The 25,893-nt window shown below is 37.4% G+C and overlaps 1 protein-coding gene across 15 annotated transcripts in view; it reads left to right on the forward strand.

Moving 5' to 3' along the window:
• R3HDM1 (R3H domain containing 1) overlaps positions 1-25,893 on the forward strand; it is a 54,485-nt gene that overhangs the window by 16,517 nt on the left and 12,075 nt on the right. For 5 of the 15 annotated variants that reach the window (XM_087733653.1, XM_087733655.1, XM_087733661.1 and 2 more), the window contains 13 exons: positions 1,670-1,748; positions 3,311-3,370; positions 3,452-3,592; positions 6,127-6,235; positions 6,333-6,428; positions 7,875-7,912; positions 7,995-8,045; positions 8,188-8,414; positions 11,094-11,348; positions 14,791-14,945; positions 16,326-16,427; positions 20,118-20,378; positions 20,890-21,010. In XM_087733653.1, the coding sequence (XP_087589779.1) occupies positions 1,670-1,748; positions 3,311-3,370; positions 3,452-3,592; positions 6,127-6,235; positions 6,333-6,428; positions 7,875-7,912; positions 7,995-8,045; positions 8,188-8,414; positions 11,094-11,348; positions 14,791-14,945; positions 16,326-16,427; positions 20,118-20,378; positions 20,890-21,010 (1,695 nt within the window). Of the gene's footprint in view, positions 1-1,669; positions 1,749-3,310; positions 3,371-3,451; positions 3,593-6,126; positions 6,236-6,332; positions 6,429-7,874; positions 7,913-7,994; positions 8,046-8,187; positions 8,415-11,093; positions 11,349-14,790; positions 14,946-16,325; positions 16,428-20,117; positions 20,379-20,889; positions 21,011-23,973; positions 24,064-25,893 lie in introns of all 15 variants that reach the window. The other 10 variants (XM_087733654.1, XM_087733662.1, XM_087733659.1 and 7 more) reach the window with 7 other exon arrangements.

Below are 25,893 nucleotides of genomic sequence, written 5' to 3' on the forward strand. Positions count from 1 at the left end.
TGGCAGCCAGGTGTTTGTGAAATAAAAAGCACTGGGATGGAGAACTTAACTGCATTTATAAATCTCAGTGTTTGAAATGATGCCTTAAAAAAAGGGTGTTCTTTCAGAGCTAACTCGCTCAACCTTTAAAGTACATGCCCACCTTCTAAAATTAAAGGGGGGGAAGGGGGACGACACACACCAAACCCCACCCCCATCTGCCCCTAAGCAAAATACCCAACATGTTAGGTAATGATGAGGAGTTGAGAGCGAAGTGACAAAATGCCTAAGGTAGAGGTAGCTGTTCTAAATTCACTCACTATCTCCTCTGGAGGTTAATTACTTCCCAATTTAGGATGTGCCAAAATAGAAAATGATGGAATTTAACCATCAGTCTTCTAGTAATTATAACCAAATTATTGCTCACTTGCAAATTAAGAACATTAAAGTAAATAATTACTCAATCTTAAAGTTGGCTTTTTTTTTTCCCCTTCCCCTCCTCAGAATCAAAAGTAATCCCAAACCATAAATGCTCAAACTTGCTTGGTTTCATTTATACTCTCTTGCTAACATATGGGCAGGATTGATAGCGTAACAAGCTCTGCAGATGAAGGAACCCACTATCATTCTTCTTTAGGGAACTAGAGATTCCTTGTCCTCAGGTGGACTTGGACTTTCTCCAGGAAAAATGTAGGTCGTCTTTTTGAAGACTGAACACTTTGGTCACCCAGTTTCCCACTATGCCAAGAGGCTGCTCTGCCAGGACTGTTGCTTCTAACAAAAAAGCCTGCATAGATTCTGTCTCCACTGAATCCTACCCTTCTTCGTGCAGTAGTCCCCTCATTGCTAATAGAACTAATTTGCAATGACTGCTCTCCGTACTGACCACAAAAAGACCTGGAACATCTAGGACCTAGGTATAAGTTTGAGCTGTGCCTAACTTGAGACTAGGTTAACACATAAGTAGTGCTTGGAAGAAATCTTGTTCCAAAAATGTTGTTAAAACACCTGTAGCTTTGAATTCTAAGACCTGGAACTCTGGAAGGTGCTCATGTAAGGGAAGATATAGTGTTAAATCATTTCTTTCAGTGACAGATTTGAGAGAACAAAATGTAAATTTGAATACTTTGTTTCACTGAAACCAGAAAGGAGGCAGAAGTTTGTGAGACTTCTTTTTGAAAATTTATAAGCCTTATGTTGTGGAAACAAAGCCCAACAGAACAAGGATTTTTAATAATACAAAGTAACATTTGTGAAGGTTAAACTGTTACATTCTGAATTACAATATTTCTTCAGGCAACATCCAGTAATTCTGTAGATCGGCTGCTGGTCCACAGAAGTGTGTACAGCAGTGCAGTGTAGTATATTGAGAAAACTCGGAAGGGTGATGGAAATTGGGTGACTCAGGGTGATATATAGCAATTTGTTAATAGATTGGCAGTGTTCCTGAAACTTTTGCTTCTGTATTACACTTGAATTAGGGGATCGGGGGATGATGTTGTTGAGTTTTCTGTTTTGTTTTTTACTTGTGAGCCTTTTCCCTGGAAACTAGAAGTGTTTAATTTTGGGAATAACATGCCTAATAGTTATATAGTATTGATCCATAAATAGTATGTTCAGCAATAATTGGAAAAAATAGTATTAGTGGTTTTTCAAAGTGTAATTTTGCTCTCTTCCCCCTCACACTTAGATTCCAGCCAAGAGTATACAGATTCCACTGGTATAGATCTTCACGAATTTTTAGTAAATACATTAAAAAACAATCCCAGGTAAGCATCAGTAACGTCAACTTTCTGCTTTTCTTTCTTGTTGATGCCTGACGTGTCACACCACCTAGTTTGTTTTGGTTTGGGGTTTTTTTTCCCCTCTTAAATGTCTAACAGTACATGTCAGTTATTTAGGATGAAATTTTGTTGCACAGGCTATCTGAAACACCAATCCACTGTAATTTGTTTGTTATATGAACAGAGGTTCAGGACATTGAAATGTTTTAAATGCTTTTAATGTTTAATAGGCAAATAATGAGTTCTGTGCAGTTCTCTCCCTGAGCAAACTCTAATACTTTGTCTCTAAAACTTGTACTTCCTTAGCGTCTGCTTGTTAGAGACCAAACTGCCTTCTTTTACCTTAATCTGCCTTGCACTCAATTGATAGACAAAGGAAATTTTTTTAAGCTGTACCATATAACCATAGTTAGAGATACACATCTTCACTCTGCACATCAGAAACCAAATCTGTCCTATTTCAAGTCCATCATTTGTTAGCAACAGAGTTGACATGGTTCTGTTGCTTTGAGGTTTGCAGTATGTTGCTGTCTATCTTGTTTGCCCTTTTCCTCAGTGGGGTTTTGTGCTAGGTCTGTGGCTATACGTACAAGGCAAGGAACTAACTCGGTGCAATTGTGCTGCTGTCGCTAAAGCTATTCCACTGCTATTTGTTATGCATTCATATTATAGTTATTATTTCCAATGTGATAATTTATTTGGATTCCATTTTATTGGCAAAAAATGTAAAATGAGCTATAATAAGGGGCCAACACCATTTTGTCCTATAGAGTAAAATTAGAAAGCACGGACCTCTGCTAGACTCTTCTGTTGTTCCTGTTTGAAATCATAAAGCATCCCAATGAAAATAAGAAATTGTAGGTGAAGGTCTGCTGTGGGTTTACATGTGCAGTAACTGGGGAGCTTAGTTGTCTGATGCGCACAAATTATGAACTGTGCGACAGTTAATTTCATTACATGTTGATGATTTTTGGAACTGGCATAAGCATTTTTAAGACTAATGTTTGTTTCTATCACCTTGAGTTTTAGCTTTTTTGTATTTTCTTGGTATCTCATCACGTTGCAGTGTGTGCCAGATTTTAACTACTTGGTTGTTGGTATGTTGTAGTAGTGCCTCCCGTTGTCTGTACTCTGTCAGTCTGTGTCTCAGTGATCCCATGATGTGCTTCACAATCCAATGGCCAGTTCAGGCCTCTGCAAATCTTACTACCCATGCTAACCAACAAAAAACAACCTAGTCACGGCTTTTCCTTCTTCTTAAGACTGTCTTCTCAATGACTGTACTTTCTGTTGAGCCTACTGGGCACAGATTACTTGGAGGATCTTTCTGAGCTGAAACAGCATGTTTCACTAGGCGGGTTCAATACAGTATAGCTTAGTGAAGAACGAATACTTTGTCCTAAAAATACTGCATTTGACACCTGGTCATCCTATTTACAGCTTGCCATCATCCCTTGATCACAGATCTTATCTGTGTATTCTTAAGATGAATACAACTGCAGTTATTGGAGTGTCTCATATGTGAGTTGCTGTGTTTTTATTTTCAGGGACAGAATGATGCTGCTGAAATTAGAACAGGAAATTTTAGATTTCATTGGTAATAATGAGTAAGTACTGTACTCTTATAGGAAAAAAGAATTCAAGAGTGTTCCTGTTTATTTAATAAAGCTACTATTCCTTTCTTCCAGAGTTCCAAGAAAAAAGTTTCCCCCAATGACATCTTACCATAGAATGCTGTTGCACAGGGTAGCTGCTTACTTTGGATTAGAGCACAACGTGGACCAGAGTGGGAAGTCAGTCATAGTAAATAAAACTAGCAATACAAGAATGTAAGTGTAAAAGTCTTGAAAAAACTTCTTGATGCATAGTTTTAACACCTGGGATGTATTATGCAACGATGCTGTATCTGTAGCAGCAGGGGTCTGTCTACTCATTGGGAACCACGCATCAAGGAGAGATAGTTGCAAGATCTTTACTGTTCATGTTCCAGTGCTGTGTAATAATGTGATCTGTTTCATGCTTAAACTTTTTTGGGGAAAAAAAGATGTTATCTGTAAATTAAGAATTTTTGTTGCTTTTCTCGCAGAGATGCATTGCTAACTTTGTTTCCATGAAATATGAATTTATATCAAGTATTTATCTGTTTAAAGATTTACACTGGTAAAGCATACAAAGTACATTCTTTCTTTCTTTTGGAAAGCAGAACCAGCCCTTAACTTAGAACAGGGTCATTTCTGATTTGGTGAAGGGAAGGGACAAGACTTGCACAACTTGGGCTTTTGTACTGTAAAAATCTACTGGGAAAATTCAGGCATTGAAGTCTTTTGTTGGAATCATGTTGCTTACAGATCTCACATGGCCTTACAAAATAAATGTATCAGGGAAGACAGACATCTCATCAGTGGAAGTGTCAACCAGGTTAACAAGTCATGGCATGCTACTTTACTGTGAGGGCTGGAGAGTTTTTGGAGAAACCCCTAGGCAAATCCATATTACAAAAAAGTAGCATTGGGGCCACAGCAACTCCAAATCCCATGCGTAGTTGATGTTTTCATTCAAAGGACCCGGCTGTTCTCTCTGTTCTCTGCACTTGCTCTATCTTCTCATTCTCTCTCAGAAAGGCAAAGGACTAGTGTGTTGGTATATTTATGCCACCTAATTTCTAGTTTTAACTTAAAGCATTTGCCTGACACCATTTTCTGTTGTGGTGTTGGTTTTTGTTTTGTTTTTAAGTACTCTATGATCTGGTAATGAAAGTAGGAGTTTACAGCACCTGCATCCTAATCCCAGTCTCTATGTACACTCTCCACAGCTTTGGGAGGAAAAAAAATCTAATTATCCAGCCTAATTTGACGTCAATAGAACTGAAATAATGTGTCACACTGAAATTTCACTTAAGTAAACAGTTTCCTCCTCAAAAGTTTCTAGAAAAATATGTAGAGCCTAAATATATCTTAAATAACTTATGTATTCATGTATGTGTTTTTGCTTTGGCTATACATTCTCTATCTAAATTGACTTATAAAGCCATACATTTCAAATCTATTGCCTTTGCATCTGCCAGCATTTCTAGACTCAAGCTTCAGTCTAGCACTTCAAGTGTGGAATAAGAACTATTGGAAGATTATTTCTTCTTTTTTATGCATTTTTTTTCTAGACCGTATTTAACTAGCTGATGGCCTCTGGAAGCCCCCTGTAGGTGTAGTTACTAATTAGCAGGCATTTCATCTAACCTGCAGACATTAAGATTCTTAATGTTTTCAGTATTCTTATTTTAAATCACTTTGGATATAAAATAAGAATTTAGAAAGAAAACCTTGGAGATCTGCTCCATGTTGAATAAAACCAAACTTACCTTTTCCTCATAGGCAGATTCCCGGCTCCATCGCCGATCAGTGATGTTACTGACATCAACAACCCAGTGCATACTGGGACGTCTCAGTGGAGTGGGAAGTTGGTGATTGCAGGGCAGTAAATTCAGGGACCTTTAAAAGAAAGAGGTAAGACAGTCTAAAGGTTCTCTGAAATGCCTGCTAATTATGTTTGGGCATCCAGTAACTGTAGTTAGGCTTGGCTGTTTTATAGAAAAAGATCTCCTGACTCTATACCGAAGTCCTGGGTAATGAATAAAGAAACAGAAATAGAGAAGAGTATACATATGTTTTGTCTTTTATTAGACAAATACTTCCTGGTTGTCTGAGAACTTCTCTTACAATAGTAGTAGTTTTAATGTCTAGGTACTTGGTATCTATTTTGAATAACAGGAGTTTACAAAATACCTGATCTTATTTCACAAAGTTAGATAAAATACCAAAACAATATATCTAGTCTGTTGCTTCCTCCTCTCACTGTGATCTTGTGAAGCTCTTGCTTGCCTGCATTGTACTGTTCTTCTCTTGCTTATTTCTACTTAATTTTGTTTTAGAAGTTTGTACGTTTCAATGCTTTCTCCTCTATCTTCTTATCTTCTGTTTTCCCTTGAAATGAACTCTGAGGTATTACAGCTCTAGCAGAAAGCACCTATCTTCACGTCCATGCATGCCCAATATCCATTGCATGGCACCAGCTGGATTCAAGAGCACTTCTGATTCCCCAAGGGCATGTGGTTTGCTTGCCACCTTAATTGGAAATTGAAGCAAAAGCTTTGATGGAGGAAGAGATTTTAAAAGCAGGTTTGTTATGCCTGAGGAACAGGACTTGTCAGGGGTACACATCATCTTATGGTTTTGATACCTTTTCCATTGCCTGGACAACCAAAATCTATCACTTCAGTTAGAATATTAAGTATATTTCAGTTTGTTCCACTGTGTATAGTATATGTTTACAAAACCGTAACTCTTTTCTTTCTAACGACTTTTCACAGACCTGACCAAAAGTTTTGTGAGCATATAAAGGATGAGAAGGGTGATGATTTCCAGAAGCGGTACATCCTTAAAAGAGATAACTCTAGTTTAGACAAAGATGACAACCAGGTAAAATACATACGGATTATTTCCTTCTGCTTGCTGTATTTGACTGTGTATTTGTACTGTTTTCCTGTAGAAGTTGACACTGTATTGCTTAATTTAGATGAGAATACGATTAAAAGATGACAGAAGAAGTAAATCCATAGAAGAGCGTGAAGAAGAATATCAGAGAGCTAGAGAAAGAATATTTGCACAAGATGTATGTATCAAAGAAAATCTTATGGTGTTTTGTATGAATACTTCACACACATTACAGGCACGTGTGGTTTTTGTTAAAAGTTACTTCTTTCCAGGAAATTTTCTGTTTCTGAAGGGGACTGAGCAGATAAAAATCATTAGTGTGGCCTGAGTGAGTTTTAAATTACGTTGAAGTTCCTGAGAAATCTTCTGTTTTCTCTAATCACTACTGTATGAAACTCGAGCAACCTTCAAGAATTATTTTGGTGCATTATCTAGCATTACCTATTTCAATGCATTATTTTGCCCCTTACTGAAATTTAAGTTATAGAGTTTTGGTACTGCAATCATTTCAGTTGTTGCTCAGAGCAATAATTATTTTAAAAGTAAACCAAAACAAAAAACCCCAACAACAACAAAAAAAACACCACAAAATAAAACCAAAATATTGTTTTTTCTCACTTGCGTCTATGTCAAACACATCTTATGACTGGTCACAGTAAAATGATTTGAATTCCCATATGTGAAATTTCAGCGAGAAATCTAGAAGTCTAGTCTCTTTTGGCTGGAGTTACCAAGCAGGGCAACACTGTAAACTATATCAATCACAAGTAGTGATTATATTTAATTATATTGAGTGAAACAGAACAAATATGTCTTCAAAAATACGTTACTTCTAATAATCCACTTTTTTGGCATTTATCTGTAGCTCTTACACATCCAAAACCAGATTCTTGTTCTGAAGAAAGAGTAATGAGCTCTGAGAGGCTAATTTGCTATCTTCAAATATTTTCCAGAATCTTTTTTTTTTTTTTTTAATTCATCTTAGTTATGAACAAAAAGAATGGACTTGTGGATATAAAATTACCTTTTCCTTTTGCTAACTCATTTACCATGTATTGTACCCTTAGAAGCTTTGTACCAAATGTTAGAAGTCATAGGCAAGGACAACATAATTGAAGTTAATAATAGCCTTTTTGATTGTATATTCTGTCTGCTTTTTAGCATATGTGTACTTGTACCCAAAGAATTCAGTACAATTATTGCAGTAGCCAGCGTCATCTACTTCACACTTCCAAGCAGAAGACAAGGCAACTCAGGTGGTGTTAACAGACTTGTGAAGTCACACATCAGCTGGAAGTCACATAAGGCAGCGAAGGCCCAATGGAAGAATTGTAACTTCAGAAAAAAATGATATAAACAAAATGGTCAGCTTTGTAACTATTCTAATGCTAACTTTTATTTCCTGCAGATGGGCCTTTTTATATTGTTGTTTTTTTTTTTTCCCCATAACAAGGAAATTATCCACCAAAGAGGTTAAGTTTTCAGGCAGCTTAATAGAAAGAGGATGCTGTAAAAGTCCGTGTATAATACAAAAGACTCCAAATTGCAGCATGTTTTGTTACTGCGCTGTAGTAGGGGTTCTAGATGCCATTCATATTAATTTCTACACTTCTTTGCCCCTCAGTCCCTGTGTTCCCAAGAGAATTATTTCACTGATAAAAGGTAAGAAAATTTGCAGTTTAATTCTGTTTCATTTTCCTATTTTCTTAATAAATATTAAGCTATCTTATTAAAATGTCAACAGAATCCAGGAGGAAGAAACTAATAGTACACAACAAAGACGACAGATACTTAGGTATTTGATGCTTTCTTTAAAAAAAAAATAAAATCCCAAAGTATTCTGCATGCATTTCACCTTTTCTTTTCTTTCTTTTTTTTTTCTTTTCCCTTATTTTGCAATTGATGCTTGTGCTAAAAGTTTAGTTTATAACTTACAGAATCAATAAGGAAACATCAGGGAGATCAGCCAACAGCCATCAGAGCAGTACTGAGAATGAGCTGAAGTATTGTGAACCCCGTCCCTGGAGCAGCACCGACTCTGATAGCTCCATCCGCAATCTGAAGCCAGCTGTAACGAAAGCCAGCAGCTTCAGTGGGATATCAGTTCTGACAAGAGGAGATAGCTCTGGAAGCAGCAAAAGCACAGGCAGGCTGTCTAAGACAGGTATAATAAAATCTGTACAAATACATAGTTACATAGCAGTGAAGTACCTGATGGTTTGATACTTGATGCGTATTGCAGATGTGTACGTATGTAGAGGCCTCAGTCTCGTAGGTGCTCCATGCATACAATTCCCTCTGGATACAGTGGGTGCTGCATACACAGAATGACTACAGACCTAGCCCTGTAGCGCGTAACTGCCTTGGAGAGCTAGAGTTCAAGTAACAAATTAAATGAAGGCTTTTGACTTTGGAAGTAGAATTTTAAAGCGCATTATCGATGGCTTTAAGCTAAATGCATTTCATCTCATACAAAGGATTTGGAAACATTTATCAACGTAAGTACTTTATTCAAAATAAAAATGTAGAGTTAACTCTAGTTTCAGCGTGGCAAAGCTGCATTGTGCAGTCTTGGGAAACTGCGCTGCTATCCTACTAGCTAGGAAAAAACAGCATTAAAGCCTATGAATTGTTAGTTATATTTGTTGTGTTATCTTTCAGTGCCATTGTTAAATTTAAACTAATATGGCTAAAAAGCTTACTTAATTTTTAGGTTGCTGAAAAATCTAACCAGTGGAACAAAGTGTACTGTTTAAGATTCAGAAATGGTGGGGGAAAATACTCGTTTTATAAGATTCTGGGTTTCAAAGGTGTGTTAACTTGTAAATAATGTCAAAACAAAATCTCAGAAAATATGGATATAAACCTTCTGTGGGTCAAAAACGAAATTTAGTAAATATATTCCAAATGCCAATGTAAATTTGATCCAATGGATATTGGTTGTGGAGAATTTTGAGGCTTGTAACACATGGGTAGGTTACGGATGCACTACTTCAGAATTTGAAGTAGAACTGTAAAAAAGCTGAATATTACTGCTTGCCTGTATTATGCTTGGCTTTGCTGTTATTTGTAAAACTTGTTTCTACTTTTTGAATTTTTTGCTTTCCCTTAAACCACCACTACCTTATAGTAGTTCCATATCTTAATGCAGTAAACCAGTTACAAATTCTGTTTGTTCATTGTATGCTTGTATAAAAAATACATTCCAAGATACTTCTGCATATGCTGTAAAATTGTGCCACCATATTGAGTTATTTCATTTAGCAATACTATTTGGCACAGCTTGAAAAGAAACTACAACTTGACAATAGTGTATATATAAAATACCTTCTTAAAAATCTTTGCTTTCTAAATTGCAAGAACATGAACGGATTCTTAAAATTTTGCTGGAAACTTTATTTTGGCATTCTGAGAGTTAACATTCGAAGTGCAGAATGCCTGTCTTGATGGTTTTTGCTTCACTGCAGTTACAGGTTGTGGTGATTTTGCATGTGTTGAGATTGGGGGGTTTGTTTGTTCATTTTGATCAAAGATGTAATTGGTTTAATTATGATGGCTTCAGCCTAATTTCTCTACATAATCTAGAAGTGGATACTCTTGTAAACAAATCTAATCAAAGTAACTCTGGTCAGGTGAAGGTTGTTGTACGGAGCTGGGATATGCTATTTTGCCCAGTTCACAATTAATAGCTTTGTATTTCACTTCATCTAGCAATAGAAAAAGGGTTAATAGTCAGCATCAGCAAATGCTTCAAGCTATGCTATGTTTTCATATACACAAGTAAAGGGGTTACAATTAGAAATTTTTTTGAATGACTGCAAAGTACCTTCAAACAGTAGATAAGTTTCATCACAGCCCTTTTTGAGTCTTGCTTTCTCTTCTAGATTGTATAGAGGCTGCTAATGGAGGGTTCTTAAATTTAAACAACTATATTCTCTCTCCAAGTACTGCAAGTATCATAGCAAAGACTTGATAAAAACTACGATAAACTGTATACCTGGACTTCTGGAATATTGCTTTTAGCTGCATGCATTGGCTTTCAGAAAGCTCAGGGTCTGGTTCTCCACTGCCTTGCAATGTTTATAGTCATTCATATCTGTAAAACGATTATTGCTTTCAATCAGCTATTTCATACTGCTTTTGAACTTTGAATTATTGCATAAAACTAGGCTACAGCTACCACATTACCATAATTTTTCCTGCTGTATTCTTGATTACAGTCTGAAAATTGTCAGAGGAGGAAAAAAATCATTTGGGGTTTTTTAGTTTTCTGCAATTTGTCCAGCAGGTGAGTCAGAGAAGATCTCTGACATCTAGTAGTAAGAAGAAAATGGCCATTGCTTGCATGCAGGCTACATCTACAGAGCACGTGAATTTAGCTAGCGTGTCCGAAGGGACATTGGGTCCACTGCATCTGCGTTACCCCATGGCCTGCACGTGTGCAATAGCTGTAGGCTGTGTGTTCATCGCTTTGGTGTATCCAGTCGATATTTGTGCATGCATCATTGTGGAATAAGTGGCCAATCACTTAAATGAATTGCAGATGAACTGAACATTAGCATGTGCATATGTACAGGCTTGTATTTTCTGTCCAGAAAATCAGAGCTAGATATGAAAGCCTCACTTTACAGTGCAAAGCAGTGCCGAATTGACCCTTGGTTCACAGAGGGAACCTTGTAATGGTATTCCAGGGGAGATGAAGGGGGAGTTCGTTGAAAAGGCCACTGTTTAATAATGTACTTAACGCTGAGCTTTAAGGGTAAGCATTTACAAGTATATATTTTAAGTGAGCATGATGTTTCTGTCTCTAGGTAAAAACAATTTCTCATTACTCCTTTCCTAGGTTCAGAGTCTTCTAGTAGTGTAGGGTCATCCACGGGTTCTCTTTCTCACACCCAGCAGCCTCTTCCAGTGCCAGCTCTAAGCCAGCCTTCTCATGGCACGCCTGCCGTCTATCCAACTGTCAGCACTAGTAACTCTCTTTCCTTTGATGGTGGCATAAGTGGGCAAGTGGCACCTACTAGCACTAGCTTCTTTTTGCTTCCCTTGGAAGCGGCAGGCATACCGCCTGGCAGTATTCTGATCAACCCTCAAACAGGTTGGTACACGCTTGTGGATGTTTTTGTTACAATTGAGAACTTGGAGAAAAATGCACGAGTGCTTGCATAAGACCGAATGTCAGTATTGTCCTTTCTTTTTATTTTTTTCTGTGTTTGTGTTTGTTCAGTGCACTTAATTTAAAAAGAAAGCATGACTCTAGGATCAAAGGAATAAGTAAACTCGCTCGATTTTCTCTAGTAGAGTTTTAACTTTTATGTAAAATTGTAACGAGTGACTTGCACAAAATATGAAAATCCTATGATTTATTATCCAGAACACAGAATAACTTAAATTAATTGTTTTGGCTTTTTTTGGGAGAGGGAAAAGTCTTTCCCAGTGCTGCTATAAAACAGTTTCAGTGAGGGGAGAGAGCCTGAAGAAGGATTCATATTGACTTGAAAGAATTTATCATCCTTCATTTCGTTTGTCGCAACATTTCGTTTGTCTCTCTATACTCACGACACTGACTTAAGACAAGTGAAAGAAATAAGCATGAGATTACATGCTATTTCTAAACTTCTGTTTGTCAGTTTGAAACAGGATGAAATCAATGTTGGTGTAATTGGCCAATACTGATATTTTTAGTAAGTAGTAGGAAATAGATACTTCATGATGAAGATGCAAGGAGATGTGTAACTCCTTGTCTGGATTAAATGACTAATGAGCATTCTCTGGGCAAACTTTTACTTCATTGCAGAAGTTAAGAAATCCAGAAAATTTTAATTAAGCTTTTATGCAACACATTGTAATCTTTGGAAAACAATTATATTTTAATTTTAGTTTTAAAGATTTGCTTTCCTTGTCGAAAAGGAAATACTTCAGGATATATTTCCCATCATTCTGTAGATGGACTTTATTATGTTTGAATATAACTGCATTTGATGTTTTAAACTAAATTTTTCTCATTGGGGTTGTTAAAATGTTCAGTTATTAAATTATTTATCTTCTATAACTAAAAGGTTTAATATTGAAATAGATCTATTTCTCTTTTTTCCTTAATATAAATCAATTGCTGTTGTATACAGAATTTGAGAATTTTTTTTTAATTGATTCTGCATTTTGATATGCTGCCTAAGATTTCTCTTAAATGCCTTACTGTATAAACAAATAGCGTAAGCCACCCCTGCTAAAAAACTGGTTACAAATAACTAGCTGTAGCATCTAATTTTCATAGATAGCCGTTGGATTTGGAGGAGGGCGTGTTTGCCATCTGAGATCCAGGTTCCGGGCAATAGCACTATTGACTTTGTTTTACTAGTTCTAATGTGATAGCTGTGCATCTTCTACATGAATTTTCCATTGTGTGTGTTGACCATCTGAAGACAAATATGATGATTAGTGAACAAGTTTTGCTAGACATATAAGTGGGGTTAGTGTTTGCATACACTAGAGTACTTTGTACTCTACATTAAATAAGAAGAATGTTGGCTGTCATTTTTCATATGAGTTTATAGCATGCCTGTGCTAAAATATTTAGTGTTACTGCACAGCAAAACAGATGCTGCAGGCACTGAAAAGATACCATCAGTTTGAAAGTGATTTCATGTAAAACGTGATACAGTTTTTTCATTTAAAAAACAGCGGGTTTTGAGTCGTCTTCATTTCAGTTATGTGCTTGTCAACATTTTGCATGTGATTAATTTCACTTTCTTCCTCCTGTGCTGTTGGTCATTTTCCCTGTTACATTGGTGGGGCTTCCACGTAGCAACAGGGAAGGGCAAAGAAACAAATGTGACTGTGACAGTTTTTCATCTAAAAGCATCTTGTACTTATGCCCCCTCACAAAAGGCAGCAGAACTGTAGATTTGACTCTGTTTGATACTCCTTTAAATTAGCTTGATTTTCAAATTGTGATTCTTCCTATGTTTTATCCATTTTTTAATGTATTTAAACCAGTCATTAATAGTCTTTCATAACAGAGGATTATGTTAATATCTAGTGAGTGTCTAATAGAAGATAAACTATGTGTCCAGAACAGGGAATATCTAGGTTCAGATAAACTTTTGACTTATGATGTACTCGAATCATCATATTCTGTAATTGTTCATCTGGTTTATTGTTCCAGGTGACAGTCAGAGTTCAAAAAACATAGATCAGTTTCTCAGCATCTCTGACAGAGGATCTTGTGATGTTACGTCAACAGAGTCATTCTTCTCAGTAGTTGAAGACAGTAATTAGGAAAAGACACTTCTTAGTCAGCCACTACAGGAAACAAGTTAAGCTCCAGTGATTACCAGAAAGCGGTAGAAGGAAATAAGGAAATCTGACTCCCTATTTATGTCAACATTCCCAATTTTTGAGCATTAAAGAGAAATCCATTATGCTAAATTGAATAATACAAGTCTGATCATGCTTCCTGTCTCTCTCTCACATTAATTGCCTCGGTCCTCTCTTCAGTAACTCTTACACTTTTATGTTGGCCAATTGCATTTAAATATGATGGGATGAAGAAGTCTGAAGGAGCATTAGTCTACTTTGACAGGACCCCGGCTAGGGTGCAAAGGCTTTAGTCTCAGTTTATACCTTTCTGGAAAGAATCTCAGACAAGAAAATATTTATATCGGAGGAGAGAGAAATTTACGTCAGTATTTGGACCTTAAGCATGAAAATAAGCCAATGCAAGACACGTGTCGTTAAGCAGCTAGACACAGGTCCTTGCTAGATAATCTGTTCTTCCTTTGATTTGTTTTGGTTTTTTTCCCAACCCAGGCACCAAAACAAATCACTGTTTGTTTGTAATTTACTTTCAAATAGTTTATTTTTTAATTCTTTTTCATTAGTCCGCTGCTGTAGTATTGAAGTTGCAAATTATTAAATAGGAGAATAATACTACATTATTTCATTTGAAAGCTAAAAGCCAATTCATCTATGAATAGGGGAGGAGAGTCCTTTAACAGTAATCTCATTAGCAGTTATGGGAGTACAGTTGTAGCTACTGCTTTATATATGTTTTTTTATAATACTTGCCTTTAAGCTCTCCTGTGTTCTGATTGGTGTTCAGACTGATTAAAGGAGATTCATTTAATTGCCTTTTAAAAGGTCCTTCGAGTACTATTTTTAGTAGGGTTTTCCTTTATTACTCCTGCCCTTTTTCAATTCACTTAATTAAAAATGAGTTTGCAAGACAAGCAGGCTACAGCAAATATTTACCTGTGTTCACTAAGTAGAGACTGGGGTATCTTTGTTTACCTTAAATGTTGTTTGTTTCTTAACTGCATGCAGTTTGTCAAATGAGGCCTGTTTAGTCATTGCTATTATAAATGTAGTTGTGTGGATTTGACATAAATCTGTCATGTAAAACAGCATGACTTCACTTATTTTCAAATTTTATTATTTTGTTCATTTTGCCTACTGTAAATACATTTGTCTTTATTTTCTCCAAACGTAAATGATGCAACTGGCTGTCATTTGGTTGTGTTTGTTCTCTTTCAACTTTTCAGGTCAGCCATTCCTTAATCCAGACGGCACTCCAGTTGTGTACAATCCTCCCATGCCTCAGCAACCTGTTAGGACCCAAGTGCCTGGACCTCCGCCACAGCCACCTCTTCCCGCACCACCTCAGCAACAGCCAGCAGCTAATCACATCCTCTCACAGGTGCACATGTCAAATACATGATGCTTGTATTGGTGACTGATCCTGTCGTATTGCTGCCTGATTACAAGGGATCAGTAGGTTTGTTCTGTTGAAGCATATGTTAAGAAGTAATAGCTACACAGATATGGGTAACTGGACTTTTTCCCCCACAGTCCTCAGAACTATCAGTTCTGCTAATAACTGAACACGGTAGGCAGGCTTTTCTTAAAAATATAGAAAAATTATATTATTTTATAATTTTTTCTTAAAAATAGAGAAAACATACCCAGCCTACATTGCTGTGGAAAAGAGGTTCTGCTTTCATCCTTAGTCACACGGTGTGGTTACCCCTGGCCATAACAGTAATATAGTCAGCAATCTGGGAAGAGAGTTAATCCAACTGAAATCTTTGTTTCCTTGTCTTAAGGTTATTTTTCAGCCAGATGAATTCTTGGGCTGTACCGCACAAGCAGTACTGGTGGCACAAAAGACGTAGCTTAGGACTGGTAGAGTATGAACACCTCTTAAGTAGCACTTTGGCTTACTCTGCTCACAAAACTGCACGCTGAAGTACAAGATGTATTTTATCCTTGTCTTGTACAAGAGGAATTTGGTATAATAGGCCAGAATAAAGATGACCTCAGCCCGTGAAGAAGAAAAGTGTATGGGCAGGAGAAGGCTACTGGCTATAGTCTCCTGTGGTATTTTCAAATTGTTCTCAAATTTTATCAAAAAGTTATTTATAGAACTTCATCTAAACCTTTATTCTTGTTCGTTTTCCCTGTTTAAGGCTTCTGTTCAGTATACATGCATATGCCGCAGTAGAGATGGTCTGTTTTGAAAAAGGATCATTTGAACTCTTTCTCCTTATCTAGTTTATGGAAGTGTGTATGTGGTATTTGCAGTTTTCTTCACAAATTCTTTACTACCTCTCTGATGTTCAAATAACCACAATCTAGACAAAATATTTTAGTACTGTTGAATAAGTGAAAATAAGTTTTAATCTGTGGTTAGTAGTAAATTCATTCTGGGTTTAGAGGCTTTGAAACAACTTGTATTTAGAATGCATGTGTAGCTTTTATTCTACAATTTCAAAAAAATCTCTCTAAAAGAAACAGTAAATGTTAAATAGAAGCAGTCTGCTGACTTATAGCTAATATAATGTATAACAGATAAAGCAAATGTATTTCTGCTGGGAGGCTGGGATATTAAAAATTACTTTCGTTTTAATTCTATGCAGTCTTGAGCTTAAAAAAAGAAGTATCCGTTCCCTTTCTGGTAATGGATCATAGTTGCTTTTCTGGAGCGCAGATGCTTTTTTCTGTTACAAAAGACTTTGACTTTGTTTTCACATCTCTTGCCCTGATGTTAACCATGTTTATAAACCTGTTATTTCTTCAGCCTATGCGGCCTCTGCAGCCTTCTGCCCAGCCTGTTCAGTACTCTGCAGTCTCTTATCCACCCCCGCTCCTGCCAGTCTCCTCTACACAGCAATATTCTGTGGTATTATATCTTCTGTTCATCTCCTCTCTGCATGGGTTAATCTTTAGTGGATGCTGACCTTTGCTTGGTTGGTTGTAAGTGGTGTGTGATAGCAGTGTAATGACTGGCTAGCTTTTCAATCACAGTCAAATATTACCTCAGTGGGGGAAAATAGTTCCTGAGATTTTAACGTGTGTATTTCAAGTTCAGCAGAAATGCATACAATTAAGGCTATATCTATATATCTCTTCATTTAGATATTTAGATATATATTATTTCCCTTTGTAAAGGAACAGCTTTTTAATGCTTTTGTTTTGTTAGCCAGTCAGTACCTCGTTATGTCACTCAATTAACCTTTTTCCATCCTTCCTTGTTGTTTCTTTCTGTCTGCTTTTTCTTCTGCTGAACGCTAATACCTTAGAGGGTTCAGCTGTGGTTGTTCTCTGAGGTTTCCTTTTTCTAGCCTCTTTACCACAACTCTTAACACTCCCACTTCGCTAGCATCCCTTGTTTAATAAATTGAAGCTGGACATGAAATACCTTAGTCTTTTGTGTTTAAAAAACAAAACAAACAAACAAACCACACACAAATTGAAACTGAAACCTAGTAAAGGAGAAGAGTTATCCAAGGCAGAATCTGAACTAGAGTCCAGGTCAAAAATTGAGACTTCCCAACTGCCCAAACTGCTCTGATACTCTACTGAATACATGTTTGTGTTGGGTTTGTGTGGCAAGGTTTTGGTAATGGGGGGGCTGCAGGGGTGGCTTCTGTGAGAAGAGACCAGCAGCTGCCCCCATGTCAGACAGAGCCCATTTCAGGCAGCTCCAAGACTGACCCTGCACTGCCCAAAGCTGAGGCAGCCATTGACACTGCTGGTGTCTCTGTAATAATATATTTGAGAAAGTGTAAAAAACACTGCGCAGCAGCTGTGAGGAAGGGGAGTGAGAAACAGCCCTGCAGACACCAAGGTCGGAAGAAGGAGGGGCAGGAGGTGCTCCAGGCGCCAGAGCACAGATTCCCCTGCAGCCCGTGGTGAAGCCCATGGCGAGGCAGGCTGTGCCCCTGCAGCCCATGGAGGTCCACGGTGGAGCAGATCTCCACCTGCAGCCCCTGGAGGACCCCACGCCGGAGCAGGCAGAGATGCCCTGAAAGAAGCTGCAGCCCGTGGAGGGCAGGAGCAGGCTCCTGGCAGGAGCTGTGGCCCCGTGGAGAGAGGAGCCCAGGCTGGAGCAGGTTTGCTGGCAGGGCTGGTGACCCCACAGGGGACCCAGGCTGGAGCAGTCTGTTCCTGCAGGACTGCACCCTGTGGGAGGGACCCACACTGGAGCAGGGGCAGAGTGTGAGGAGGAAGGAGCAGCAGAGGCGAAGTGTTATGAACCAATGACAACCCCCATTCCCCATCCTCCTGTGACACTCAGGGGAGGAGGTAGAAGAGTTGGGAGTGAAGTTGAGCCTGGGAAGAAGCAGGGAGCTGGGGGAAGCTGGTTTTAGTTTTGTTTTTATTTCTCACTATCTTACTCTGTTATTAATTGCCAATAAATTAAATTAATCTTTCCCAAGTCGGGTTTGTTTTGCCTGTGATGGTAACTGGTGAGTGATCTCCCTGTCCTTTTCTTGACCCATGAGCTTTTCATCTTATTTTCTCCGCTTGTATTGCTAAGGATGGGAGGGCGATATAGCAGTTTGGTGGGCACCTGGCAGCCAGCTAAGGTTAAATTACCACAGTGTTACACAATAGCTATTTTAGTATGTGTTCAGAGTTCTTATTTTGTTATTATTTTCAACATTAATCAGAAATGTCTTCTAATAATAGATACAGATTTATCTGAATTCAAGAGCCTGCATATAATTAAAACCATATTGTAACTGTTATCTGTACTTTAGGTATACAATTCTCAAAGGAATTGCAATTCATGGAGAGTGGTGATTTTTTTTTTTTTAGCAGTGTTGTTTCTCGTGTTATTTTAGAGTTTGAATACATGTGAACTGCAGTCAGTATAACTTACCTCCTTAGTAATGAGAATGGTTAATTAACCAACGTGAGCTTCCTAAGCGAGTTTAGCATATGACTAAATTGCTGTTAGTAGCAGCTAGTTCTGGTTGTGAATCATAGTATACAGACACCTTTGTTAGACATATGGTTGTTAAAGCAGAAAATGAAACTCCTTCCACGTTTAAAAGTTCAAAGCATTTCACATTCAGGAAATGGGTTCAAATACTTCGTGTGCTGGCAGTTTCAAAAATTTAGTCTTGCTGATGGTAACTTAGGTAACATAGTGAAAAGGATTGATGGTCTTGGTTCATAATCTAAATGCAATACGTCTGTAGTTGGTACCAGGAAAGTTTGCTTTATCCGTTTATTGGTAATACCGTGTTTCAGTGGTTAGTCATGCTTGTACTGTACATATCACTGTAGGACAACCTGACCAGATCAGAATTTACTCATATTGGTAGTGTAAGAGAAATAAATGTGTGTTGCTTGGGTTTATCCTTTGGACATTTTTTGAGGTAATATTAACACATAATTAAATATCAGTATCTTCTCTCTAAACTAGGTATTATGAAAAGCAGAATGTAAAATCCAATGCAGAAAAGCATTACAGTCACCTTAATAGGCATCATTGAGGACTGAAATGCCAAAGGCAAAATTAGATTTTTGATTTAATGAAAACAGGACTTTTTAAGCCGCAAAGCTATTCTAAATAAAGTTTTAGGTGCAAATTCATATTTCCAGTGGTAATTAAGAGTATCTTTAGCCTGGGAACTATAAAATTTCATCATAAAATGTGAATGTAGCTAATCAGTAAAAGATAGAGCTTGCACTTACTCTTTCTTGATTAGCTCCCATCTTCCTCAGGATGATGTAAGAGAAGATCAGGTGGTCTTAAAAATATTTTTAATGTTCCTCCATGTTTGCAGAGTCCACTTTTGAAGTAGGAACCAAATCTTCCTGTTCAGCAAAAAAATATAATACTAGTGATCACTTCTAATTTCCAGGATGTTGATAATTTGATGCTGAATTGCTTGTAAAGAAAAGGAGCTTGGGGTTACGGTAATTGTAGTTTCAAATTTCACAGGACTCCTGCAGTTCTCAGTGCAATCAGTATCATAGTTTCAGATATTACTATAATACAGATAGCAGGTAACCACTAGAATGCATTTCTTGCAGCTGTTACTTGATTTCAGGCTAAAAAAAAAGAAAAAATCCTTGCATGTAGTATAATACCAAGTTAGAGGAATATACTTTATTATTCAGGATTAGGTCCTCATTAACTTAAGCTCTTAAAACCAAAAATTACTTAGCAATACTAATGCCTTCTGCTGTTTTAACTGGGGTTAGATGTTTTCACTCAAGCTTTGGATTCCAATCAGAAGATGTTAGTGACACAAATTCTGGCTTTATTTTTGACAATTGAATTCTTACAATAAGTAGATAGAGGCAGATGTAATCCGAAAATTGTATATGTGCAGTGAAATGAGTGAACTCTCTGAACGTGGATGTTCTTTCCTGCTGTCAGCCCTGAAGATAATGCTGTGTTTCATCTTGTTCTTTCCTGTTGTTCTTTGGCTGATGTTGCTAATGCACCGTAATTTGAGACATGCGTACCTGAAACTTACTGAGATATTTGGCTATTTTAGTCTTTTTTTTCTTGAATGTACATTTGTGAATGTAACTTTTTTCCTTTTTTTTTTTTTTTTAACTATTACAGCAAGACAACCTAGGATCACAATTTAGCCATATGAGTCTTGCCCGCCAGCCACCTGCTGATCCAGCTGAACCTCATACTGCGATGTTCCAGTCCACCGTAGTCCTCCAGCCCCCGCAGCAGTCTGGTTATATCATCGCAACGGCTCCACCACCACCACCCTCTGGCCAACCAGTTTCTGCTCCAGGCTACTCAACATCTAGCCACCCTGTCAACCAGCAAGTACTCCAGCAGCAGGGATATATGCAGCAGCCTGTGCCACAGGTACAAAGGCTCTGTTTCCATCCTCCCAAAAGCTATATTTAAAAACTGATCATGCTGTTCTATTAATGAGCTTTTTATATGGTGGGGGGCTCCCTGCTGAATTGCAGCTGTATGCATTTATTCTGGGGTTGGGTTTTTTTCTGGCTTACATGCTTTGAAGTGAATGACATAAGCTTACTTGAGGAAAAATCACCCAGGTATTTACCTGTAGCTGGTAAAACTCATCTTCTGCATAGTTTTCTAGTGTCTCAGATGTTTCTTTGTAGAAAGTGGGAATTGTTACTTCTACAGTGAAAGTAAAAGAAACTTGCTGTTGAAGAGCAAATTTATGTAGTATAAGTACAATAAGTATAAGTTTATAAGTTTTTCAATTGCGAAACCATTTAACACTAGTTGCACCTTTTAATAAGTTTTGCATCTTTCTTTTATCATGTGATTCTTTTTGCATTTAGATGTCTGCCTTCTATAAACTTGCAGGTAGTGAATCTCTTTAATTGTTGTTTGGTTTTAGATGCCAGCTTGTTATTGTACCCCCAATCAGTATCCGCACTCCAGTCAACAATATCGACCTGTTTCTGTCCATTACAACACACAGCAAAACCAACCGTTGGCACAGCCTGGACAGCAGACAGGTTTGTTGAACTTTTTCAGCATTTCATTAGAACACCTCGTGTGCTTTTTTTCCTGGTTTTGCTTTTTAAACTTACTTTGAGGTATAATTTCAAATAAAGTGAAAGTTCAGGTAGGGAATACAAATTGTAGCTAACCTCAGGTGGAAAAATTTGAGTCAGTTGTTCATGAAAGTTGAGATTTGAGCCATTACGACAGTGGCTCATGCTGTAACTTTAATTATAGGAAATTATTTTTTTTTTAAGTTTAGAACTGAATAATTTAAAAAACTTGTAACATAGTTACTAACTTTTTAGTAACTTGCAAAGTAAGATGAATTAGTACCTTTAAATGATGTAACATTGCAGAGATGCACCTTAACTGAAAGTTCTAAACAAAAGATACTAATTTTAGATGTTGTGGCGTGAAAAGACTGCTATGCAGAAGGTAGTGGCGATACTGTTTTAATTTGTCTTTCTGTCCTATGATTAAAGGTATCTGGGTATTGAATAGAATATATAATGAGACTTAAGTGGTTAGAATTAGTTTTCTGCTCCTCCTCTTTCTAGTAAAGGCTTTTCTACTGTTTCTGAGTTACCTTTCTATGAATGTTATCAAGCTGTATTTCTGTCTCCTTTCTCTCCTATTGTCTTTTTTCCTTAGAAATTGTAACTGTAGCTACCATTGTTCTAATAATCTGTACTTAAAAATATTGTTATGACTTCTTCAATAAGATTTGGATTCCTGAAACAAATTTACTTCTGAGTAATATCTTGACTCACAGTCAAAACTTTCAGAAGTAACTAGTGATGTCTGGAGGCAGAGATCCTTAAAAATCTGGCTTTTATACCATGTCTTAGTTGAATACGTTAGACTTAGCGTCCCTTTGAGTTTCCTTCAGGAAGAAGGATTATTTTAATCCCCCCCCCCCCCCCCCCCCCGTCGTTCTACAGAAATAAGATGAAAGATCAGCTTTTACAAATATTAATTGGGTTTCTTCATAGCTGTTCTAGGAAGTAGCCTGTAAGAGGGATGGCTCCCTCTTCCGCAGCTCTTCTAGGAAGTGCTCCAACAGCAGCAGCACTCAAAGTTGTTATTCAGGCTTCAGGTCACAAATTTAGGCGGGATTATTTCATTGCAGAATCATCAAGACGTGATGCGCACTTATGGTAGGGTTGTCAGGTTGTCAGATCATTTTAAAATACCGTTAGTACCTGCTTACTGCAAAATAGATCACCACTTTTCACTCTTCAGAAGTGACAGTACTTTGACATTTTTTCAAAGGAAAACAAATTACTCATTTTTGCAACTTGTTTTATCCACTGTTGTTAAAGATGTGTTATCCAACTGTATTACACAACCCGCTTTCCTTCCTCAGAGTTTTTAATACCTAGGCTACTTAATAGCAAAAAGTCTGAGGCTCAGCTGGGGTTACTTCCCCTTTACGGGGACACCCTATGTGAACAGCACACAAAGTCTCGAAATCGGGGAGAGCCCAGTGTACATACGTAGCTAAACAAAACAATCTGAATTTGAAAACATGGGGTGATGGTGCATCAGCACCAAGATGCAAAGGGAGGAATCGGTTGCTCTTAGGTAAGTAAGTTTCTTTATCATCTGTTTTCAGCTCTTTATGTTTTAACTGAATTTCACTGTGGACAGGGTGAAAAGCATCAGCAGCTAAAATCTCCCTCTGTGTCGCAGAAGAAATAAAATAAGCAAGCTGTGCAAGGCAGCTACTTTACCTACTTTACTACTTTGATAATGTACATTGTACCTGTAACCCTGGCATCGAGATCATTTTAAGTAGCGAAGGAGTGGCCCAACCAATAATTCCGTTCAGTCCTGTTTGGTTACTTGGTGTTTACTAGCGCTAATGGTAGAGAGAAGTATTTTAGTAGCAACTGCGTAACTGGTGTTAACTCAAAATCTCCAAATCGCTACCCAGCCATTGCTGGCTCTCATTTACTGCTTTATGGGCAAATTTGAACCAGCTTTCTAGAGACGGAAGGTTCCACGTCATGTTTTCTCTTCTGTAAGCTGCTCATGAGATGGTGTATTTTGAAATTATCTCACCTGTAGATTTATTTTCAACCTTAAATGTTTGTATTAAGTTGATACACAGCTACATCTGAAGCGGTTGACACTTCTTAGCGATGGCTGTTTTTGAGACAAAAGGCAGCGTGTTACTTGGCTCATATAGCAACGTGTCTGGTCAAAAATGAGAATTAACAAATCTTGTATTACATAAAAGCTGTGGGTTTTATTCATCTTATAAAGTGGTTACTAACTATGAAATAACTTTCCCAACACAAATTTAGATAAAAGATGACAGCTTCTGAGAGCACGGCAACTGAAGCCACTTTTGGTTTAATATTACGGAGTGGCCTGACTTTATTTATGAGCTGTTGGATTCGGGGCCGTAACACTGTCTGAGAGGTTTACATTTCTCACAGTGAACCGGTCTCTTTTTCAGCTGCTTCCTGGCTTCCTTTTTAAAGGGGTTTCAGGTGAAATATTTGGGGGGTTCACTTTTAATAAAAATGCTTTGGTTGCCCAAAAGATGTTGGGAGAAGACAACTCTCTTTAAGAAAAAGGCATTTCTGATCGCCATGATAATGAGGGCCCAGTTACCATGAGACCTAACTGTACAGGTTGATTAAAAATCTTATGTGAACTACAATTACTTTAGGAACATCAGCTGAAGTTCAGCTAGCTTCTGCTTCACAACGGCCAGTGATAAAACTATTACAGTTGTAATAATAGCTGTGGTTGTAATAGTTGTAATCAAGCGATACTCGCAGCTTGTGAACCAAGTGATTGTACTTGCTTTTCTGTTCTTGAATAAAGGCTGTTTCTCACTCTTTGTGTTATTCAGAAAATGTATTTCTATATTCTGTAAGTTAACTTTTCTTGCATTAGCAGTGATTTTCTTTTTCATTACGTAAATATTAAGAACATGCTTCTTTTTTATCTACCGTTTCAGAGTATTTCTGTGTAATGAGACAATCTGCTATGGCAGGTGTGGGTTTTCTGCTGAGGGCTGCAGTTCTGTCAGACCACTCTCTATGCAGAGGTGAAATTGGGAAGCTAAAAATAGAGCATTCTTTGGAATGCTGTGGGGAACCTTCTTGGCAGGCAATTTATATTGTTCCGGTTCTCTCTGCCTGCAAAATTGATCGTGTCTGTCTCTGGAAGTGCCAGAAACAGCTGAAAAATATTCACAGCTACAATGCAATTTCTGGGAAATGAGGGGTTTAGCTTGCAGATGTATCGATTGGATCTGTCGTATACTGCAACTGTGCATTCTGCTGCTCTTTAGGTGCCGTAGATCATTTTGTAACAAAGCACATTTAAGCATTTTGTTTATTACAGATACGAGATGGATTTTTGTGCACAGTTCAAACTTAAGAGTTATTAAAAAGTCTAACTACTAATCCTGATTCAAGCATGCAGTGTTCTCAAGTTTTGTATAGTACTCTGAAAATATTTATAGCGTGTTGTGTGTGTTTCTAATGAATAGCTCTCTTGGTTTTAACAAACTGAACCTTCTTCCCTTTAATTTTCTGAAGCAACATTTGATTAGATTAACAGCCTTTTTTTAGTCTTCATTGTTGCAATTTCTATAGAGACAGCCAGCTGAGGCTGTTGATTACATACATACAGGGCACAATGAACATGGTGAATTAATGAACACTGGTGGGTTTTGTTTACAGAAAAGTGTTTTGTGTTAACTGAATAATTATTTTCAAAATAGACCATGCAATTTTTTAAACAGAGTTTAAAAAAATCCAAGTGAGTTTTTGCAGCAATATTTGCTTTATTATAGCTCCATGCCAAGGTAGGGAGCGTGGGGAATGTACAAGGTCAGTAGAATGTGAATGTGTCCAAGTTAAATACAGACTCTCCTTGCCATCAGTGCATCTTGACAAGCCCGGTTTTGTTATTCTGGAGCGATAACTGGCTTTGTCTCAGAAACACTGATAGTTACGTTTTTTTGCTGATGTGGTAAGTAGCACATACCTGTATAATAGAATATGACAAAAAGAACTTTACTTGTGTTCTGCATGTGTTTTGATCATGGTAGCAGTTACCTACTATATGCTTTAAAAAAGAAAAAAGAAAGCAGGAATTAAGGTTGGACCTAATAAATGCACAGATTTCCTGTTTGGCACTCATGCTGCGGTTTTGGGGGGTTTTTTGTTTGGTGTGGGGGGTGGTTTTTTTTTCTTTTTAGGCTATTTTTGAAAGATAGCAGAGGATACCAGTTTAAGCAATAATAAATTGTTGTAGAGGCACTGTAGAGGGTATGATATGAAAGATATGATAATGAAATTATATGAAAGGTATGAAAATCTTTCTTTTTTTCCCCGAGATAACTTTGAATATAAAATGTCTTCCACTGTATATGAACATGGCTTTTACCTGGAAGATTGTTCTCGTTCCCAGTTGTTTTTAGCATTACAGATTTCAGTAGAAATTGCTCTTTTTAAAAAGATTGGCACACATGCCTTACACAAATTTTCTTGACGTGTGCTTCAGTTTTGAGTCGTAGTCAAGATATTCTCATCCCTAGGGCACCTGAGGCACTAGCAGAATTTAGCATAACTAGAATTTCAAAACTAAAGTACCTAGAATGGCTTTGTTCATAATAATAGACAATTAATTGGTTTTGATATTTTGAATTAATTGGCTTTGTTCAAATGCTTTCAGCTTTCACCTATCAAATCAAGGTGTTAATGCATGTAACTCACTAGAGTGTAAATAAATATTGCAAGCATGTGAAAGCAGCATTGCAAATAGTATGTATAGTATTTCATGCTGGATCCAAATGAATAAATCTGTTCATTTTAATGTTGGCTTTTTTTTATATGCATGATAAGTTCAACTCTTTTATGAAGTTGCC

This window comes from Nipponia nippon, unplaced genomic scaffold (assembly GCF_047370975.1).
Source record: "Nipponia nippon isolate SJK-2023a ecotype South Korea unplaced genomic scaffold, ASM4737097v1 scaffold_5, whole genome shotgun sequence".
Classification (NCBI taxonomy): domain Eukaryota; kingdom Metazoa; phylum Chordata; class Aves; order Pelecaniformes; family Threskiornithidae; genus Nipponia; species Nipponia nippon.